This window comes from Manacus candei, unplaced genomic scaffold, assembly GCF_025592945.1.
Source record: "Manacus candei isolate 608988 ecotype Guabito, Panama unplaced genomic scaffold, ASM2559294v1 h1tg000045l, whole genome shotgun sequence".
In the NCBI taxonomy this organism is placed as follows: Eukaryota; Metazoa; Chordata; class Aves; order Passeriformes; family Pipridae; genus Manacus; species Manacus candei.
In genome coordinates this window covers 8645791-8667159 of record NW_026138093.1, presented here as the reverse complement: position 1 = coordinate 8667159, position 21369 = coordinate 8645791, and the positions used below count along the sequence as shown (strand labels likewise).

Here is a 21369-nt window from a genome sequence, read left to right as displayed (position 1 = left end):
AATTTCCCAGAAGGTGTTTGCAAGAGGCACAGACAGACAGGAGGTACCTTAAAGAGAATGAACCAGTTCTTTCAGTGTTATACTCTGGGTTGTCTGGGTGCTGACTGTGACAGAGAAATTAATCTCTGAGCACAGGAGGAGACACTGAAACATGAACTCTGTTAGATTAGAGGAGATTGAACCTGAGAGTGTCAGACAATAAAACTGTCTTATAGACACATCAGTGTCACTTTCTCAGCCCTGAGCCCGGGGAAGCAGCTGCTGGCAGGGACAGCTCCAGGCAGCAGAGCCCTGGGCAGGGAGTGGGGGGCAAGTGCCTGGGGGAGGGGGTGTTTAGGCAGCTCTGGGGGCCCTTCCCTGCAGCTCTGCTGGGCACTGTGTGCTGGGCCATAGAAATGAGGATTCCTGCAGTGGAACTTTCCCAGCTGTAATGGTAAAAATAGAAAACACAGGTACAATTATTCCAAGGACAGACTAAGCTTCTGCTCTGCAGCTCCAGCTCTTCTGAGTCATTAGGGTAGCGATGGAACTTTTGTATTCAAGGTCTCTTACATCTGACATTCCTTGTGTGTGTGAGAGCTTTACCAAAAAATTCCATGTCCCCCTGGAGCAGAGCAAAACTGACTGCTTGGTAGTGCATTTGGTGACATTTGACACATGGATTTCATTTAGCAATGGAGTGGCTTTTCCATAGAGGTCTATCTTAACTGTTCCCTGTCCTTTCTTTTTTTGAACAGATCCTGTACTAAAAAGCATCAAATGTCCAACAGCAGCTCCATGCCCCAGTTCCTCCTCCTGGCATTCGCAGACAGGAGGGAGCTGCAGCTCCTGCACTTCTGGCTCTTCCTGGCCATCTCCCTGGCTGCCCTCCTGGCCAACGGCCTCATCCTCAGCGCCGTAGCCTGTGACCACCACCTACACACCCCCATGGGCTTCTTCCTGCTCAACCTCTCCCTCACAGACCTGGGCTGCATCTGCACCACTGTCCCCAAAGCCATGCACAATTCCCTCTGGGACACCACAACCATCTCCTACATGGGATGTGCTGCACAGGTTTTTCTCCTCATATTCTTATTTGGAGTAGAGTATTTCCTCCTCACCATCATGTGCTACGACCGCTACGTTGCCATCTGCAAACCCCTGCACTACGGGACCCTCCTGGGCAGCAGAGCTTGTGCCCACATGGCAGCAGCTGCCTGGGCCACTGGCTTTCTCAATGCTCTGCTGCACACAGCCAGTACATTTTCCCTGCCCCTGTGCCAGGGCAATGCCCTGGGCCAGTTCTTCTGTGAAATCCCACACATCCTCAAGCTCTCCTGCTCACACTCAGGCTACCGCAGGGAAATTGGGCTCATTGGGGTTAGTGCCTGTGTAATATTTGGGTGTTTCATTTTCATTGTTTTCTCCTATGTGCAGATCTTCAGGGCTGTGCTGAGGATCCCCTCTCAGCAGGGACGGCACAAAGCCTTTTCCACGTGCCTCCCTCACCTGGCCGTGGTCTCCCTGTTCCTCAGCACTTTATTCTTTTCCTACCTGAAGCCCCCCTCCATCTCCTCCCCATCCCTGGATCTGGCCCTATCAGTTCTGTACTCAGTGGTTCCTCCAGCATTGAACCCCTTCATCTACAGCCTGAGGAACCAGGAGCTCAAGGATGCCCTGAGGAAACTCATAACTGGCTGTTTTTCAGAAGCAATAAACTCTCCTTCTTCTGCATGTTATTTACCTCATTAAAGGCCAATCCTGTTATGGACTTAATTAAAGGCCCACCATACCTTCTCTATTTTTTGCTTCTGATAGCAGTGTTATTTTGGGAGAATTTGTTCACATCAAAAAATCTTTATATCTATAAATATATCTATAAGGATATATATATAATTTTTTTTATAGATATATAAACACCATTTTCAATTCAGTGTTTGCCTTTCTAGCCTGGCCCGGAAGGTGTACAGATTGGGAAATGTACTCACTGTGTGCTCAAACCAAATAAAGAGCTCTGCAATGACTTGTTTGCCTGACATCTTTCCTCTCTGACTTCTCTGCAGCTGCAGGGTCGGTGCCTCTGTGCAGAGCTGGGCCAGAAAAGAGTCCCAGCAGAGCAGCACTGCCAGGGAGCAGCAGCCCTTCTCCTGCGTGGCCTCCTCTCCCTTCCCTTCCACACTGTCCTGCAGAGCCCTGTGTTGTTGGAGGCCTCAGTGCTCTGGCAGTGGGTGCCAGTCCTGCTGCAGGACTGTCCAGGGACTGCAGGCAGGGACAGCCACGGGCACTGCTGGCACAGAGCTGACCTCTGCAGCAGCACTGCCATCCTGCAGGGGCATCTCCTCAGGCCAGGGCCTGAAAGCTTCCATCTGCTTTCCACTTTGCTCTCCAGGATGTGCCCAACACAACGCCCTGCAGAGGAAAACAGCAGTGACCAGCACAAGGGGGGGAGTGCCCAGGGTGGGGGCACCCAGCAGTGCCCTGGCACAGCCAGCGCCGCTCCCAGCACTGGCCTCTCACCCCAGGCCATTGGGCTTGTTCTTCCCTCCAAGGAGGGACAGCAAATGACCAGCTCAGGAGTCCATGTTTGCACTGCATGGACAAGACATGCCCATGTGTCACAGCTTGGGGCTGGGGGGGTGGAAGGCTTAGACAAAGTTGATGGCAGAAGCCGTCTCATTGAGCTACGAGGGGCAGAAAGGACCCCCTTGCTTTCTAAATTCCTTCTCAGAGAGGAGCCTGGCTGTGACTGGATCCAATCTCAGGCTCAGAGTTTGATTTCAATTGAGGAATTACAGAGGTGTGATTCAATCACTTTGCCCTGCAAATTTTAGTGAAGGTAAATCAGAAATATTTCTGTAAAACAAATTGCTTATTATGACAAATGAACAGAAAATTGATCAGACAAGTGAACAGATGAAAGACCTTAAAGAGAATTATTTCCTGCACAGTATAAAAGCAAAAATCTCCTAGTACTAGAGTGTACAATAGGACAGTGCAGTCAATCAAAGTAATTCTATTAAAGCAATTGGATCAAAGACAGCAAGAAGAAACAATCCTGAAGCAGACATTGAGGTAACTCACCCCACAGCGACAAGGGGTAGTTCCCTCTCTTTCACTTAACCCCTGGGCAGTGACCATGAAGAGCTGTCCCTGCTTCATGGCAGAAGCTCCACACACTTCAAAGTCTGTGGAAGAATCTGACACATGAAAGTTGGACGAATCTTTTATAGTTATAAAGAGTTTGACTGCCAGACATGTTTGCAGGCCAGGGAGCAGCTTATCTGACAAACCCTACTTCAGAAAGCAGGATGTGTATTTGAACTTTCATGAAGCATTTTGAGTTTAGCATAATTCAACATTAAAAACAGCACCTTGACACCAGCAGTTAACTCAACACAGAGAGCTTGCATTGTTTGCATTCTCTGACCATTGTTTAGGTACTGTCAGAGCAGAGCATCCTGCCAGAAATGGCTCCTTGATTCCATGAGGTTCCAAAAACTCTCAGGGTTCCTTTGGTTCCATGGGGCCCTGCAGTGTCACAATGGCTCCTTGATTCCAGGGTGTTCCAAAACATCCCAGGGTTCCCTTGGCTCCAAGAGGCTCCCCAGTGTCCCAGCGGCCCCTGGATTCCAGCAGGCCCTGCAGTGTCCCAATGGCCACTGGGTTCCAGGAGCCACAGCGGCTGCCGCCGGCGTCTGTGCCCGGAGCCGCCGCTCCCACGGGGCTGCCGCACTCACCGCCGGGGTTGCCGCTCGCGCAGCCGCCGCTCTGCCCCGGCTGCACCGGGACCCGGCACCGCCTCGGGCCTGCGCTGCCGCCTCAGCGGCCACAGGGACACAGCCATGGGGGACCTTTGCTCTGACACTGATGGGGCCTGGCTTTGTTCTGCTTGGGGCTGGGCCTTAGGAAAATTGCTGTTCATTTTCATGCTCCACTGGAACAGCTCCTGAATTCCAAAGGTTTCCTAATCCAGGGGAGGGGTTTCTATGGCATCCGAGGTGTCACCCCTCAGGACACATTGTCAATAAACCCTCCAGCTGACTGGGATGGGTGTAAGAGCTGGGGAACACAGGATAATGAGTCATCCCATGAAAGCCTTGGAACATTCCCTGACTCAGTCAGAACCCAAATGGAACAGTTTGGATACAATTCCCAAATAGTTTGGAAACTCCAGTCATTCCTGACACCAGGAGGGAAATTCAGCAGATAACTAAAGCCAGTCCCCTTGGGAGCCCACAACCAGCGGGGCTGAGGGAGGCCCTGGCAGCTCCCCAGCACCTCCCTCTCAGTGGGACACCTCTGGCAGCCTCTCCCAGCTCAGGAACCCTCCAGTTTGCAACACTCCAAAGACCGTCCCTGACGCCCAGGACAATTCTGATCCCCCTCAACAAACACTCCTCCAGCTGTGACCCTTGTCTGGTGGGAAACACAAAGGGATTTGGGGGAGTGTTTCCCTGACAACAAGGAGAATTTGGGAGAGGGACCTTTCCACACCCAACTCTTGATGTGTGCACACATCTCTGCCGGGGTGTGGCTGTGAATTGTCTGTGGTGTGAATGTTGTAGTTTTGAATCCATAATTCAGTCACTGTTAAAATTATAGCAACTGCTATTGAATCACCTGATAACTGTTAAACGGGTCAATAATTAAATGCTACTAATGTCTTTTACCCTCTTCTCTTTGGATCCAAATCCTTTGTGCCCTGACCCTCTTGCATCCCAAGGCTCTGTGTAAATCATTCCTATTCATAAAAAAATATATATTTTTCATGACTTCCACTTTAAAATCTTCCTCCTTAGCTAAACTACAAGACAACTCCAATTAGCTGTAGAACTCTTGAAGACTGGAAGACAATTAAATGAAGGAAATAATTTGTTTCTCAGTGTTTTATTGGGTCCCACAGTGTGTTTGGAGTTGCATCAGCTGTCAGTCCAAGATAGGCCATGTCAGAACTGGTGAGGCTGGGGGGTGAGGAGCAAGGTTGATCGTACAGGGTCAGTGTGGATCTCCCGAGGAGACACTCAGCATCAAGATCACTTGGAGAACACTTCTATCACCTCTTCTCTGAACTAAAAAACATGCATCCTTGAATTAAAACAAAAAAAGTACAAATTTTGAAGACTCGTTTTCAAAATTGCCTGGAAGACAATTACAAGAAGACAAAGAGATCCTGAGAGATTTCTGCATTTTAATGAGCCCCACAGTGTGTTTGCAGCCCAACCCATGATCCTGAGGTACTGAGAGAAGATTGAAGCAGCTGCTGAAGAAGTCAGAAGCCAAAGTGCAAGTGCCTTGAAGCATTGCTGGGCCCCACTGAGGGCAGGCACTGCCAAAGCCTCCCCAGGGACTCCTTGGAGCAGCTCCTTGGAGGCCAGGAGTGCAGGCAGACAAAGGCTCTGGGCAGGCCCCTGCAATGCTGAGCAAAGCCTGCCTTGGTTTTGTGGAGCACAAAGGCCAAGGCCTGAGCCCCAGGCCCTGGCCCAGCAGATCCTGTCCCTCCCGGCTGGCTCAGGGCTGTTTGGGGGGCACTGGGATGGCAGGGGGAGGAACAACAAAGGCCCAAAACTGGGCAACCCCTGCCAGGCTCCTGAGGGAGGGGCGAGGCAGAAACCAAGTGCAGAACCTGCCAGGCAAGTGTCTTGTGGTGGCCTGAGTGGCAGAGGCAGCTGCCAGAGGCAAGGGGACAAAGGCCTGGGTGCCTTTGGGCCTTGCAGCCCTGCCAGAGCCCTTGGCCATCTCTCCTGCAGGCTGTCCTGCCCTGGCCCTGCTGCTGCTCTGGCCTTGCAGGCTGCACACACCCCTCCTGCTTTCCCACCCCCTCCCAGCAGCATTTCCAGACCCTCCCTGATGTCTCTGCACCAGCTCTGGCTGTTGCCATGTGCACTTGGCCTTCTGAACTTGGATCCTGAGCCCCTGTGCCACAGGACATCCCTCCCAGAGCCCAGGCCCTTCTCCTGGGGGTCACTGCAGAGCTGAGCAGATCCAGGTCACCTCCCATTCCTCTGCCAACCCCCTGGGCCTGCTCTGGGCCCTGCAGGTCCTTGCCCTGCTCCCAAGGGCTGTGGGGGTGCTGAATGGTCAGGACTTGGGGTTTAGAGCACAGGGTGGGGATTAGGCAGAACTTTGAGAGGTTTGTTGTTCTGCTGACAGTGTCTGGTTCATGATTAGGGGAAGATCTTTTTGGGTTGGGTTAGGATTAAAGCTTGACTTTTCATACTGCTAATACAGGTTTGGGATTGGGGTGGGCATTGGAGGACAAATAAGAGTCTGGAGTTCTGGGTTTGGGCTTTTTCTGGCTTGGAATTAGAGCAGTGGATTCCTTTGAGTGGGAGGGGCAGCACTTTTGGTTAGTGTTGGGGCTTCAGGTTACAAAGTGCATAAAGGTCCATCAGGAATGTTCGCATGGTCAGTGTTTCAGCACCCTCAGAATTCCCTGAACCTTGTTTTACCTCATCAAAATCTCTCCTCTCTGTTGGCCAAGCCCCAATTTCCTCCCCTTCCCCAATTATTTTATCCCTTTTTTTCCAGTTCTCCCTAACCTCCTGAAAACTTCCATCTGGGTGGGATCAGCTCTGTGATGCCACTGTGCAACCTCATGGAATCAAGAGGCAATTGTGGCACTGCAGAGCCTCGTGGAAAGACAGGAACACAGGGACACTGTGAAACCTTGTGGAACCAGGGACCATTTAACATTTGGGACCTCGTGGAACCAAAGGAACCCTGAAACCTTTTGGAACCTTATGGAACCAGGGGGCCATTGTGTCACTGTGGTGCCTCATGGAAACAAAGGAAACCTGGGACACAGTGGAACCTCATAAAATCAAGGGGCCACTGCGACACTACAGGGCCTTTTTGGAGCCAAATGGACCTTGGGACACTGGGGAACACTATGGAATCAAGGGGCCATTTTGACACTTCAGGCCCTCGTGGAAACAGAGAAAATCCAGGCTTGTCCAGGTCCTGAGGGTGATTCAGAAGAGATGCAGCAGTGATTTCTCCCTACAGACCCACCACTCCAATGGTCTCTCCCAGCAGTCCATGGGTGTCCTGAGCATTTTCCCTGGTGCCTCCCTGCCCTGAAGGTTTGTGGCCATCAGGCTGGAGCTGAGGGGGTTGGGCAGGTGCCTGAGGAGGGGGTAGAACAAGGGCTGTGTCCAACTGTGCCAGGAGGGCTGTGCTGGGCAAGGAGGAGGAGGCTGCAGAAAACAGTGGCACTGGGGAGGTGAGAGGAGCAGCTGGAGAGACCTTGTGCCTGCCCACGCTGGGCAGGAGCTGCCCCAGGATGGCAGCTCTGAAGCACTCCCAGGATGTCCCTGTGAACAGCAGGAGAAGACTGGATTGAAAATGGAACCTGGAAAGCAGAGAGCAGGAGTGTCATGATGTCACTGCAGGAGAGTTCCAACCCTGGAGCAAGGTGACAGAAGAAGTGACCCAGTACATGAGCAACACAAAAAGTGTCTGAGACAAGCAGGAAATGGTGACTGTAGATGACAGAAAGGCCCCAGGCCAGGGTGCAGCTCTGCTGGAGACAACCCTTCCAGTCCATGGGTCTTGCAGAGAGCAGAGTTGGCAAACAGCCCAGTTCTGGTCATGGGATAGGGCCACCTGCAGGAAACACTCTGCATGTGCCAAAGGTGCAGGAAATGGCACTGACAGTGCTGGGAGCAGAGACTGTGCTGTCCCCAGTCAGGGGACACTCAGAGTGGTGGAGCTGTAGATGCTTCACATACCTTTTAGGGAAAACTTCACTGATGATATCTTACTGTCCTAGTCCCTTCTATCAATGGATATATTTGGCTCTTACCTTTAAATTCTTTATCTCCTTTGACTTATTTATGTCCCATGTCCCCTGCTTAGACTCCTGTGAGTGAGAGCATTTCTTTCTGTGTTTGGTGCTCACTGAAGCTGTGCAGGCAGCTCAGAGGGTGACCCATGGAGCTGTGGGTGCCTCTGGCTGCATCCCAGTGCCCAGCTGTGCTCTGTGCTTTGGGAAAGGGCAGAAGTGCCTCTGCTGGAGGGCAGTGCTGCTCCTGCCTGCAGAGCCCTTCCTGCCTGCACAGGGGCAATGCTGCCCAGCCGGGCTGCTTTCCTGCTGGACAGGGAAAGGGACAGGCCAGAAGGCAGGGCAGGGACGGAGCAGACATGCTGAAGTGTTATCAGTGCAAAGCAAACGTGGACTTCAGACTTGGTCCCTTGATGTCCCTCCATGGGGGGACAACCATCCTCTTGCAGGTGGGGTGAGAGCCTGAAGCCTTCCTTCCCTGCCCTCAGGAGATGCCCTTGGCTGATGGAGGTGCTGTTGTGGAGCCCAGCTCTGTGCCAGCAGTGCCCAGGGCCTGTCCCTGCCTGTGATCCCAGCACGGACACACAGCAGGACTGTGCCCAAGCTGCCAGAGCACTCAGGCCTTGCACCCACAGCAGGGCTGGGAAGGACAGTGTGGAGATGGAAAGAGCAGATGTGGAAGGAGCAAGTGCCTTTGTCCCTGACTGTGCTGCTGTGCTGGGAGTCTCTTCCCTCCAGCTCTGCACAAAGACACTGCTCCTGCAGCTCCAGAGAAAGGGCTGAGGAGGAATCTTTGACGCACAGGTCAGGGCAGGGAACTTTATTCTGCTCAAATGTACAGAGAACAAGACTTTTGAAAGTCTTTGGATTACAGAAGAATGGTAGATATTGATGTAGAAATCCCATGAGCAATGCCATTGATTTGTGAATAACATTTTAAAAGTAAAAAATGAGTAAGGAAATGCACTGATGATAAAAGGGATATATAGGAGAAAAAAAGCTTAGATTGCAATGAGTTACATTCGGGATGTTCTGGTGAAGAAAAGACACACTTTATTATTGCCTAAAAATGTAGCTACCAGTTTTCTCAAGGAGTCTGTCAGTTCCTGGTTCCTGAAGCTGTAGATGAGGGGGTTCAGTGCTGGAGGCACCACCGAGTACAGAACTGACAGGGCCAGATCCAGGGATGGGGAGGAGATGGTGGGGGGCTTCAGGTGGGCAAATGCTGCAGTGCTGATAAACAGAGAGACCACGGCCAGATGAGGGAGGCAGGTGGAAAAGGCTTTGTGCCGTCCCTGCTGAGAGGGGATCCTCAGCACAGCCCTGAAGATCTGCACATAGGAGAAAACAATGAAAATGAAACAACCAAAATTTAAACAGGCACTAACCACAATGAGCCAAAGTTCCCTGAGGTAGCCTGAGTGTGAGCAGGAGAGCTTGAGGATGTGTGGGATTTCACAGAAGAACTGGCCCAGGGCATTGCCCTGGTACAGGGGCAGGGAAAATGTATTGGCTGTGTGCAGCAGAGAATAGAGAAAGGCAGTGGCCCAGGCAGCTGCTGCCATGTGGGCACAAGCTCTGCTGCCCAGGAGGGTCCCGTAGTGCAGGGGTTTGCAGATGGCAACGTAGCGGTCGTAGCACATGATGGTGAGGAGACAAAACTCTGCTGACACAAAAAAGAAAAAGAAAAAGAGCTGTGCAGCACATCCTGTGTAGGAGATGGTTGTGGTGTTATGGAGGGAATTGTGCATGGCTTTGGGGACAGTGGTGCAGATGCAGCCCAGGTCTGTGAGGGAGAGGTTGAGCAGGAAGAAGCCCATGGGGGTGTGCAGGTGGTGGTCACAGGCTACGGCGCTGAGGATGAGGCCGTTGGCCAGGAGGGCAGCCAGGGAGATGGCCAGGAAGAGCCAGAAGTGCAGGAGCTGCAGCTCCCACCTGTCTGCGAATGCCAGGAGGAGGAACTGGGTGAGGGAGCTGCTGTTGCACATTTGTTGCCTCCAGATGAGGGGCACTGTTCAAGGAGGAAATAACAGTGACAAGTTAGGGCAGAACATTCTAAGAAAAATCAAAGCTGCTGGGAGAGGTCAGAGCAGAGCCCACTGGGCACTCAGGGCAGCATCACCCTGAGCCAACTGTGCCACCTGCCAGACACCAGCAGTGCCAGCAAGTTTTTTCCCAGCCCTGGGCAGCTCCTCAGAGTTCCCTCTGGAACTCAAACCACCAGGCATGTGGCTTGAGAGCTTGAGAGAAATCCCTCCTTGGACCTTCCCCTATCCACTGGAAAATATCCTGGGGTACTCTGGTTCTGTGAGCAGCCCTGACCCATAAAACTCTCATTTGATAGCAGAAGAAACTTGCCCTGCCCTGCCAGGCTTTGCTTTTTCCACCCCCAGCCTCTGCCCAGCCCTGAGGGAGCTCCCCAGCCCGGCTGAGAGCTGCCCCTGGCAGTGGCAGAGCTCCTGCCCCAGCACAGCCCTGGGCTGCAGGACCCTGCTCTGCAGGACCCTGCTCTGCAGGACAGCTTGGGGCAGCCTGGGTGGTACAGCCCGGCTTCACAACCCTGCAGCCATCCCTGGGAGAAGGGAACCCTGCTGGGATGTGCCTGGGATGGTGCAGGAGGGAGTGGGATGTGCCAGCATTAGGAGATCTTTGCACCAACTGCAGACACATTGCCCTTCATGCTGACTCACCGTGAGGGAGCCTGGAAAGATTCCTCTTCCAGTGGATCTTCCTCTCGACTTCCCTCCCAGCCCAGGCTGTGTGTAACCTCTCTCTGCCTTGCTTTTCTTCCCTGAGTGCTGCAGGCAGTGCCCTCAGCCCTGCTGGGCTGTGCAGAGGAGCTGCTCACCAGCAGAGCTGTCTCTTTGAAGCTCTTCTTGCTTGCCAGGAGCTCCCTGTGTGCCAGGAGCCCGACCCAGCTCAGCAGCACAGCAACAGCCCCAGGCATTTCATGACCCTCAGGGGACTTTGATGTTGTTTACATGAGACTCAGTCCCTGAGAGGAAGTTCAAACAACTTTTCAGGAAGTCAAAGTGAGATTGAAACACTGAAGTTTCTTGTAGTGCTAATGAGTCTCACTGAGGGACATAACTGAGAACATTTCCCCAGGTTCCAGTTAGAGCAGAAAAGTGCAGACAGTGATGACAAGGATGGACAAGCAAGGGAAAGGTGGTTCTGATGCTGAAGAAACCTTGACTTGTTTTCGTTAATCCAAAGAGTCAAGCCCTGACCCCCAGTCCCTGGGAAGGGACATCCTGTCCCTGCCTCATTCCTCAGGGCTCTTCCTGGGGCACTGGGATGTGGGATGTGCAGTGCCAAGGGCAGGACCATGGGGTGGCACCTGCCAGGCTGCTGAGCAGGGACAAGGAGGCCATGAGGCCCCAGGGCTGCAAGGGGCACTCCCCTCCTCCTGGCATCAGGGGCACAGACAGCAGCCATGGCCAAAGGCCTGCAGAAGGTGGCTGTGTCAGGGCCTTTCAGCTTCTCCCCATGCCTGTCTCCTCTCCAGCCCAGGCTGTCCTACGGTGTCCATGCCCTGCCCCTTTCCCTGCAGGCTGTCGTCATCCCCCCGGCTGCCCCACCTGGCTGGCACCTTCCTGCACTGACATCTCTGCGTCCTCCCTGGCTCTTCCTGCACACACAAAGCCTTGGGCTCATCCAGACTTCTTCTTTGTGACATATTGCACCACAACACTGACCTCAGAGGGAAATTTCTGACTTCTTGTCCCCAGTCTAGGCCACCCCAGCTGCCCTTGGTGGCACTAGTTCTTTCTTAGGCTGTTTTGTGCCATGAAGAAAAGCTCCACCAGCTCTGACACCCCCCTTCCAGACCTCTCAGGCTACTCCTCTACTGTCCTCAATCTTCACACCACTGACCCCTGAGTCCTCAGCCTCTATATACGGGTCATGTGCTTGAGGCCCCAGATTCCTTCCTGGGAAATCTCTGGGACCTCTCCAAGGTTTTGGAAGATGACAATAGAGTGCCCTTATCCCAGGAAACACAGAGGGACACTTTTTGCCAAGGGTTGTCTTGGCAGAATGAGGCACAATCTCTTTAAACTTTCTGGTACAGGGGAGCTCTGAGCTCTGGGTATGGAGGGAGCTCCAAGTGCCAACCACTGGAGTGGGAACTACAAATCATCAGGTCTGGTGTTCTTTGCAGGGCCAGACACTGGTGAGAGTGGGGTGTGTGTGCACATGGAAGGACTTGAAGGGCACAATGAACTGTCTCAAAACACTGTCAAAGCAGGAAAATCCCATAAGGCACCACAAGACATAAGCACTGGTGGCAAACAGGAAGGCATTTAATTCCAAGGCCTAAAGGGAGGTGAAGCTTTGGAAGTAGCCCACAGGACAGAATTGCACTGTGCAGAGTGTGGGAAAGAGCAGACAGACCCAACAGGAAGCCAGGGCTGGTAAGGCAGGTCTGGGGAACCCATCCAGGCAAAGATTCCCACCTGCAGACTGGAAGCACAGCGGGCAAAACTCCCACCGTGGCAAGCTGTGGGAAAGGAAGCAAGTCCTTGTAGATGTGCCAGCCCAAGCTGTGGGAACAGCATCTACCCCCCTGAATACCCGGGGCTTGGGCTGTATAAAAGTGATAGCCCAGAAGCACAACTTGGGGACCCTCCACCGAGCAGAGCAGGGTGAAGAAGGACCAACGGGAGCCTCAGGGATCTCCATGGTGTGATACATTTACTTCATCTCTGTCTCTCTCTCACTGGCTTCCCACCACCCCCTTCTTCTCTCTTTCTGTTTCTTTCTCTCCCTCCTATTTACTGTTAAATCAATCCTGGTCTGTTGTCTTTGGCACATGGTCTTCTTTGCAGCTGAATTTGGGCAGAGGTGTCCCTTAATAATGGGAACCTGAGAGTATCCATGAGGTTTTACAGGGTGGGAATGGCCACTGGATTCCATGAGGTTCCACAGAGTCACAGGGTCCATTTGGCTTCGTAAAGCTTTGCAGTGTGATAATGGACCCTTGATTCCATGAGTTTGCAAAATGTCTCAGGACTCCTTTGGTTCTAGGAGGCCCCACATATCACAGTGTCCCCTTGGTTCCATGAGATTCCACAGTGTCCCAGGAATCCTTTGGTTTCATGAGGCCCTGCAGTGTCACAATGGCCCCTTGATTCCATGAGGTTCCACAATGTCTCAGGCTTCCTTTGGTTCTGTGAGGCCCTACAGTGTCACAGTGGCCTGGTAATTCCATTTGGTTCCACAGTGTCACAATGGCCCCTTGGTTCCATGAGGTTCCACATTGTCCCAGAGTTCCTTTGGTTCCATGAGAGCCTGCAGTGTCACAGTGGCCCCTTGATTCCATCGTTCCACAGTGTCCCAGGGTCCATTTAGCTCTATAAGGCTCTGCAGGATGACAGTGCTCCCTTGATTCCACAAGGTCCTGAAATGTCTAATGGTTCCTTTGGCTCCATGAGGCCCCTCATGTCACAAAGGCCCCTTGACTCCATCAGATTCCTCAGTGTCACAATGGTCACTTAGGCTCAATAATACCCTGCAGTGTAAGAATGTCTCCTTGATTCCATGAGGTTCCACAGTGCCAATATGGGCCCTTGATTTCTTTAGGTCCACAGTGTCCCAGGGTCCCTTTGTCTCCATGATGCTCTGCAGTGTCACAGTGGCCCCTTGATTCCATGAGGTTCTGAAAAGTCTCAGGGTTCCTTTGGTTCCATGAGGTCCTGCAGTGTCACAGTGGTATTTGAGTCCCTGAGGTTCCTCAGTGTCACAATGGCCCCTTGATTCTATGAGGTCCCGAAATGTCTCAGGGCTCCCCTGGTTCCATGGGGCCCTTCATGGCACAAGGAACCCTTGATTTCATGAGATTCCACAGTGTCCCAGGGTTCTTTGGCTCCAGAAGGCCCTGCAGTGTCACAATGGCCCCTTTACTCCAGGAGGTTCCACAGTGTCCTTGCTGGAACACACAGGGCTGTAATGTTGTCACCCCTGCAGAGCTGCCTCCAGCTCTGGGCTCCAGCACAGGAAGGACATGGACCTGCTGGAGCGAGTCCAGAGGAGACCATCAAAGGGATCAGAGGGATGGAGCAGCTCTGCTGTGAGGAAAGGCTGAGAGAACTGGGATTGTTCAGACTAGAGAAGAGAAGGCTTTGGGGTGACCTAATTGTGGCCTTGCAGTGCCTGAAAGGAGCCAACAAGAAAGATGGAGAGAGATTTACAAGGTCCTGGAGTGACAGGACAAGGGGGAAAGGTTTCACACTGAGAGAGGGCAGGGTTAGATGGAATAATAAAAAGAAATTCTTTATGGGGAGGGTGGTGAGATCCTGGCACAGGTTGCTCAGAGAAGTTCTGGCTACCCCATCCCTGGAAGTGTTCAAGGTCAGGCTGGATGGGTCTCAGAACAACCTGGTGTAGTGTCAGGGGGGTGGAACAAGTTGGTCTTTAAGGTCCCTTCCCACCCAAACCATTCCATGATTCTGTGACTGGTGGGGGATGTGGTGGGAGCTGATGGGCACAGAGACCCCAAAATGATGGAGTTTTCCATTCTGGGTGGAGGAAGAAAGGGGCAGCAGAACTGACACCTTGGACTGCTGGTGTTCAGACTTTGTCCTGTTTGGGAGACTGACTGATCTGGGTGTGAGTGTGGATGTGCTGGAGGGCAGGAAGGCTCTGCAGAGGGATCTGGACAGGCTGCATCAATAAGGCCAAGTGTCAGGGCCTGCCCTTGGGTCCCAACAAGCCCCTGGAACGCTCCAGGCTGGGGGCAGAGGGGCTGGAGAGCTGCTCAGCAGGAAGGGACTTGGGGCTGCTGCTTGACAGGGGCTGGATATGAGGCAGAGTGTGCCCAGGGGGGCAAGAAGGCCAAGGGCATCGTGGCCTTTGTGGAGAAGAGTGTGGCCAGCAGGAGCAGAGAACTGATTGCCCCTCTGTGCTGGGCACTGGGGAGGCCCCATCTGGAGTGCTGTGTCCAGTTCTGGCCCCTCAGTGCCAAAAGGCCCTTGAGGGGCTGGAGTGTGTCCAGAGAAGGGAACGGAGCTGGGGAAGGCTCTGGAAAACATGTCTGCTGAGGGACGGCTGAGGGAACTGGGCTGGTTGAGTCTGGAGAAGGGGAGGCTCAGGGGGGACCTCATTGCTCTCTACAATGACCTGAAAGGAGGTTTTAGTGGGGTGGGGGTTGGTCTCTTCTGCAAAGCCTTTAGTGACAGGAAGAGAAGAAATGGCCTTAAATTGCATCGGGTAAGGTTCATATTAGATATTCAAAAACCCTTTTTCCCCTGAGAGAGTGCTCAGGCATTGGAACAAGTAGCCCAGGGAGGTGGTGGAGTCTCTGGAAGCATTCAGGTGGCATCTGGATGTAGCGCTTTGGGATGGGTTTAGGGGTGATTCTGGTGGTGCTGGGTTGACAGTTGGACTAGAAGGTCTGGAAGGTCTCTTCCAACCTTGATGATTCTGTGATTCTCTGACCTGTCATCCCTGTTTGCAGGTTTGTGCTCTAACAGGACCCTGGGGATGTTTTCTCTGTTGGGTCCATAGAGATTTTTTTGTGTGAGCTTTTTTCCTCTATGATCAAAACAAGGAGTAATTAATGCTAAATCCAGCAGGTGGCTTTCAAGTCATAACTTGGTCCAGTTTGTCCAACTGTGTCCAAACAGGTGAGGAAAATCTGGAACTTTAGAAGGGTTAGTTTTTTACCTCATTAGCAGGATATCCAGGGGTGCACCAAGTGCCTTCCAGTGAGGAGCACAAGAGACCAGTAGACAGTGACAATATTGTTCTAATGTTAATGTCACTGGAGCACAGAGTGAGGTCACTTCTGAGTTACGTTTCTTTAATTACTGATTGTGAATAAAGAGAAAATGACATAGTTGATGACACTTTAGGATTTATTTCACACTCTTAACACTAAGGTATTTTCCAGCTGGACTTTGAATAAGGTTCCATGGTATATTGCAAATTTGTATCTCAAGTTAATAGTCTACTTCTTCCCAAAGAAATTCTCAGCAGCTAACACCCTTTCATCACCTTGCTCTTTCCCTGATGGCTTGGCTTCTTTCCTGTTTTATCCCTCCCCACTCATGCCAGAGACAATATTGAGGAAAGAACTGGGTTTTAAAAAAGAGAAAATGCAAGAACTTCCTTCAGGCAGTCAGTTCTTCTGGGCAGGGCCGTCTGACTCCTGGTGTGTTTCCCTCCATGTGCTCAGCACCGGCACAGGGCACACTGAGGGAGGTCTCCAAACTTTCCTGTAGGTGATTCTGTCAAAACTAATCCCCTCCCAGGGCATCACAAGATGATGCTCATCAACTCTTCAAAGTCAAAGGATACTTCTTTTCCCCCAGGGCAGAAAAGATGGAAACATGGTACCAGTGCAAGAGAGGGACAGCGGAGGCCCATCCTCTGCCATGGGGGTGGTGACCCAGACTCCCTGTTTGTCCTCTAGTCCCTCTGGGAGCCCTGAGGTTTCCCTCTGGTCCCCTCTGGCTCCCTGTGCTTGGAAAGCCTTCCAAATCCATTCTGGTGAGGGGAGGTGGTGATGCAGCAACAGCAGACTCCTCGTGGGATGCCTGGACACCCCTGGGGAGGCAGAGCTGGGGCCACTCATTCTGTGCCCTATCCTGGCTGGGTGCTGGGGGGACTGCCCTGAGGAGAGAGAAATGAGGCTTCTCCTGGGGAAAGCCTCAGCCAGAGCTCAGCTTCCCAAACAAGCCTGGGGCTGGGGGTGTGCCGAGGGGGAAGTTGTCCTGCAGGCAGTAGGGCAGGACAAGCAGGACGCAGTCTGCTCAGGACACGGCGCATCTGAAGGACACCATGGGTTTGGGCCCATTGTTGCTGCTTTGTTAAATCACAGCCACCTACAACTGGCTCAGTGGGAACAGAAGAGCAGTGCTCGTAGTTTGAATTGAGGTTCTTGGTCAAGATTTGATGGCATCAGGATTCCAGTTCTCCTGCCTATAGGAAGGACAGAGTTTCTTTTTTGTGATAAGATCCATGCCTGGAAAGCTCCCCAGGCAGCCACCAGCCCCCAACATGGCATCAGGGCAGTTGGCAGCAGTCCCCCCAACACCTGCCTCCCAGCCCACACCAAGCCACCGCCTTACCCACAGCCCCAGAGCCCTGGATGCCACCATGGCTGTCCCTGACACCACCCTGCTCACCAGACTAGGTGTCTCACACAGTGCCTGGGAGCCTTGGAATGTTGGAAGCTCTTCATGGATGTGGACATCGGTGCCTGAAGAGCTTCTGGCCTGAATCGAGGGCTTGGTGTTGGTCCTAAAGCTGCCAGGATGCCGATGGTCTGTTCTGCCAGGCAAGGGACGACTTCACTGCTGTCTGTCTTCAAGGGCTGAAGGGCTGTGAGAAAAAAAACAGAGCCGAGCTGAAACTCCAGACATCCCTCCAGCCCATGTTCCCCACTCACCGCTGCAGATCTCATCCAGTTGCTCTGTGCTTCGGTTCCTCAGGTGCCCATTTTCCAGCCCCAGGGGGACAGGGCCAGTCAAACCACGGCAACTTGGCAGAGACGTCATCAACTGCTTCTGCTTCCTCAGCACCGCTGAGCCCAGGTGGTCTCTGAAGAGGCAGATGGAGAAATCCTGCATGTGGCTGCTCTCCTGGGAGGAAGGAGGAAAGGTGAGCTTTGGAAACAGCAGCCCCCTGCCCACAGTGAAGGGGGGGGGATGGTGACTGAGGGAGATGCCCTGGGCTCAGATTGCAGAGCAGGGACAAGTTGCACTGAGCTGCAAGGCCCAGAAGCCACCAGAGCCCAGGGGAGCAGAGCCTGCTGCCAGAGCTGCTGACAGGGCTGGGTGCAGGGCAGCTCTCACTGCCCAGTGCCCATCTCAGGGCTCACGCTCCCACATCAGCCTTACCATGTCGAGGAAGCATGAGAGGTTTTCCACCAGATCCTCAGTGGCTGGGCAGGCCTTTGTCTTCTTCAGGTTTGGACTCATCAGGTTTTTAGAGACAATCACAATCTCTGTCCAGGAGTCTTCACTGCCAATCCACAGGAGCTCCATCATGTTTGGCACCAGGAGCTCCAGTTTTCCTACCAGTCTGAAGGACAGTGTTTCTTTTCTGTGATAAGATCCGTGCCTGGAAAGCTCCCCAGGCAGCCACCAGGCCCCAACATGGCATCAGGGCAGTTGGCAGCAGTCCCCCCAACACCTGCCTCCCAGCCCACGCCAAGCCACCGCCTTACCCACAGCCCCAGAGCCCTGGATGCCACCATGGCTGTCCCTGACACCACCCTGCTCACCAGCTCAGGTGTCTCACACAGCGCCTGGGAGCCTGGGAATGTTGGAAGCTCCTCATGGGTGTGGACGTCGGCGCCAGAAGAGCAGTGCTTCTGGTCTGAATCGAGGGCTCGGTGTTGGTCCTAAAGCCTTCAGGATGCTGATGGTCTGTTCTGCCAGGCAAGAGACGACCACATTGCTGTCTGTCTTTAAGGGCTGAAGAGCTGTGAGCAAAAGAAACGGAGCCGAGATGAAGCCCTGTGTCTGCAGAGACCTCCAGACGTCCCCTCCAGCCCATGTTCCCCACTCACCGCTGCAGATCTCATCCAGTTGCTCTTGGCTTCGGTTCCTCAGGTGCCGCGTGGCCACCCCTAGGCACAAAGCTCCGTCAGCCCCTGCTCCCCAGCGGGCTCCCAGCAGCGCGGCCCCTGGCCCTGCCCTCCTCCCCCTCAGCCGGGATGAGCCCAGGAAGCACCAGGAGCTCAGGGGGGTGGAACTCAGCCCAGTGCCCACCAAGCCCAGCCACGTGGGCAGGGCTGGCAGAGGGAGGCCCAGGCCCAGCCTGTGGCAGCCGGGGCTCAGGCAGCCCCAGGGTTGGGCCTGGCTGTGGCTGCAGCAGCGGGGACGGGGGCCAGCTTGCCCAGAGAGGGACCCCGGGGGCTGGGGCTCACCGATGAACCTGATGGCCGCCTCTCGCACACTGGCCTCAGGGTCCTTGAGGTAGCTCAGGCCCTGACGCAGGTACTCTTCAGCCCTGCTCCTGTCCTTCCCCACCTGGAGAGAGCACAAGGACACGGGCATGGCACAGAGCCCCCCCGCTGGCTGCAGCAGTCCCTCCTGCCAGCACTCAGTGTTGCCCAGAGCCCTCTCTCCCGCTGGCGGCAGGGAAGGGAGAGTGGCCTGCAGAGGAGCCCCCGGGGCTCTGTTCTTGGAGGGCACACACTGGGCTGCAGCTCCAGCCTCTGGGCTCTGGGCCCACACAGTGGGCTCTGCCTGCAGGGCAAGCCTCACCCACCCTGCACCCTGGCACTTGGCCTTACCAAGCACTCGCCAATCCTCCACATCTGCTGCTTCTTCACCAGCTCTTTCAGCTCCCTCCACTTGAGCAGCTTTGCTGCGGCAAGGAGCGCTTCCTGGGCGGCCTGCATGGAAGCAGAAGGGGTGAGGTAGCAGCATGGTTGGCAAAGGAGAGCTCTTGGCTTTCTTGCTGGGGAGATTCTGCCCTCAGGAAGTTGGGACATGCCCTCACCAAAGTGCCTAGGGGACGTGTGAGGACAGCCCCGCAGGACAGGGCCTGAGGCTGGAAGCCCTGGCCTTGGACACATGCCAGGGACAGCAGAGAAGCCTGTGGGGATGTGCCTGTTCAGGCTTTGGTGGCCACAGGCTGCTGACGAGCCCTACTGGAGCCCCAGGGCAGCTGTTGGAAATGGCCGTGCCAGCTTCTCCGTCCCTGCTGGCGCTGGCTCTGCAGGGACCTTTCCCACACCTTGCGCTGGGCCACGGCTGCCCACTGCCAGCAGCCCTTGTCCTGCTGCCTGGGCCCCACAGGGCAGGCCAGCCCACCTCTCTCTGTGCCAGTGCTCAGCCTTCCAATGTGTACCTTGGCCACGCTCGGGGACTGGTCACTTGTGCGAATGAGCAGCGGGACCAGTGCACTCCGCAGAGACGTCTTCAATTGCTTGTTGTTCCTCAGCACTGCTGAGCCCAGGTAGTCTCTGAAGAGGCAGATAAAGGCCTCTCGCATGTCACTGCTCTCCTGGGAGGAAGGAGGAAAGGTGAGCTTTGGAAACAGCAGCCCCCTGCCCACAGTGAAGGGGGGTGGGGATGGTGGCTGAGGGAGATGCCCTGGGCTCAGATTCCAGAGCAGGGACAAGTTGCACTGAGCTGCAAGGCCCAGAAGCCACCAGAGCCCAGGGGAGCAGAGCCTGCTGCCAGAGCTGCTGACAGGGCTGGGTGCAGGGCAGCTCTCACTGCCCAGTGCCCATCTCAGGGCTCACGCTCCCACATCAACCTTACCATGTCAAAGAAGCGCGGCAGGTTCTCCACCAAATACTCATCCATGGGGCTGGCCTTTTTCTTCTCCAGGTTTTGATTTATCAGTCTTTTCAGGATCATAATGACCTTTGTCTTGAGGTCTTCTCTGCCAACCCACAGGAGCTCCATCATGTGTGGCACCAGGAACTCCAGTTTTCTTGCCTGTATGAAGGACAGAGTTTCTTTTCTGTGATAAGATCCATGCCTGGAAAGCTCCCCAGGCAGCCACCAGTCCCCAACATGGCATCAGGGCAGTTGGCAGCACTTCCTCTAACACCTGCCTCCCAGCCCACGCCAAGCCACCGCCTTACCCACAGCCCCAGAGCCCTGGATGCCACCATGGCTGTCCCTGACACCACCCTGCTCACCAGCTCAGGTGTCTCGCACAGCACGATGAGGCCTTCGAGCACCTGGGAGGCTGGGAGGGTTGGAAGCTCCTCATCGATATCAAAGTTGACATTCTGAAGGTATTCAAAGTCTTTGTCCTTGTCCTCCCACTCAAACTTCACGCTAGTGCCACTGGGCAATGGCTGTAGAAGCAAGCACAGTAGTGAGAGCCTGGCAGAGTCTGCAGGGCTCGTGGCAGGGGATCAAGTCCTTTTCTGGTAACTCACAGCCAAGTCAGAGGTGGAGCTGCTTTCTGAAGAAGAAGCGCTTAGACTGCAGGGCCACCAGTCGACCCAGAGCATGACAGCGAATGGCCATAATATCTTGTCTCCAATCTCGGGCTCTGAGAAGATGCTCTGCCACATTTGCATGGCCACACTGCAAGGCAGAGCTCTGTGTCAGCAGGGCAGCCTGGAGTGCAGCGTGGCTGGGCCAGCCCAGGTGCCTGGGGCCCTGCCTGGGCAGGCAGCAGGGCACTGAGCTGGTGTTCCCCTCTAGGCTGGGAGCAGCAGGGTGGCTCTGGGCTGGCTGGGCCAGCTTTGTCTGCTGCAGGCCTGGACAACCCAGCAGGGCTGGAAAGCTTGGTGGGATGGAGAACCCCTCTCCTCAGGGCTGTCCTCCATCATTCCTTGGCTCTGGGAGCCAGAGAGTCTCAGGCTCCACCTCCCCACAGCCAACAAACCCTCAGGCTTTTCAGGGCCAGTACCTGTCTCCTTGTGGAGCGATGCTCAGCAGTGTGGCGACTACCTTCCTTGGGAAAAAGTGCGCTAGCAGCAGAAGCAGGGAGTGGAAGCACTCCTGCACAAGTTCACACTTCACGCCTGGCAGTCTTTCATGCAGAAAGCTCAAAATCTTTGGCACCTGAAGGGGACAGAGGTGAGGAGAGTGCTGCCACGGTAGTGCAGCCTCAGCTGCCCTTTCCATACCACTCTGCTGCCTTCAGATGCCTTCAGGTGCCTGAGACACCTGGGTTTGGCAGGG

General features: G+C 54.2%; 1 protein-coding gene and 1 pseudogene across 1 annotated transcript; one reads left to right on the top strand and one right to left on the bottom strand.

Annotated features, from left to right (window-relative positions):
* Positions 1-21369, bottom strand: part of LOC127474812 (zinc finger protein 729-like) — a 463770-nt pseudogene that overhangs the window by 431861 nt on the left and 10540 nt on the right.
* On the top strand, positions 1105-1786 carry LOC127474926 (olfactory receptor 14J1-like). Its single transcript, XM_051796255.1, has one exon. It carries the CDS (start codon positions 1105-1107, stop codon positions 1729-1731), a length of 627 nt encoding a protein of 208 aa, XP_051652215.1. The 3' UTR covers positions 1732-1786.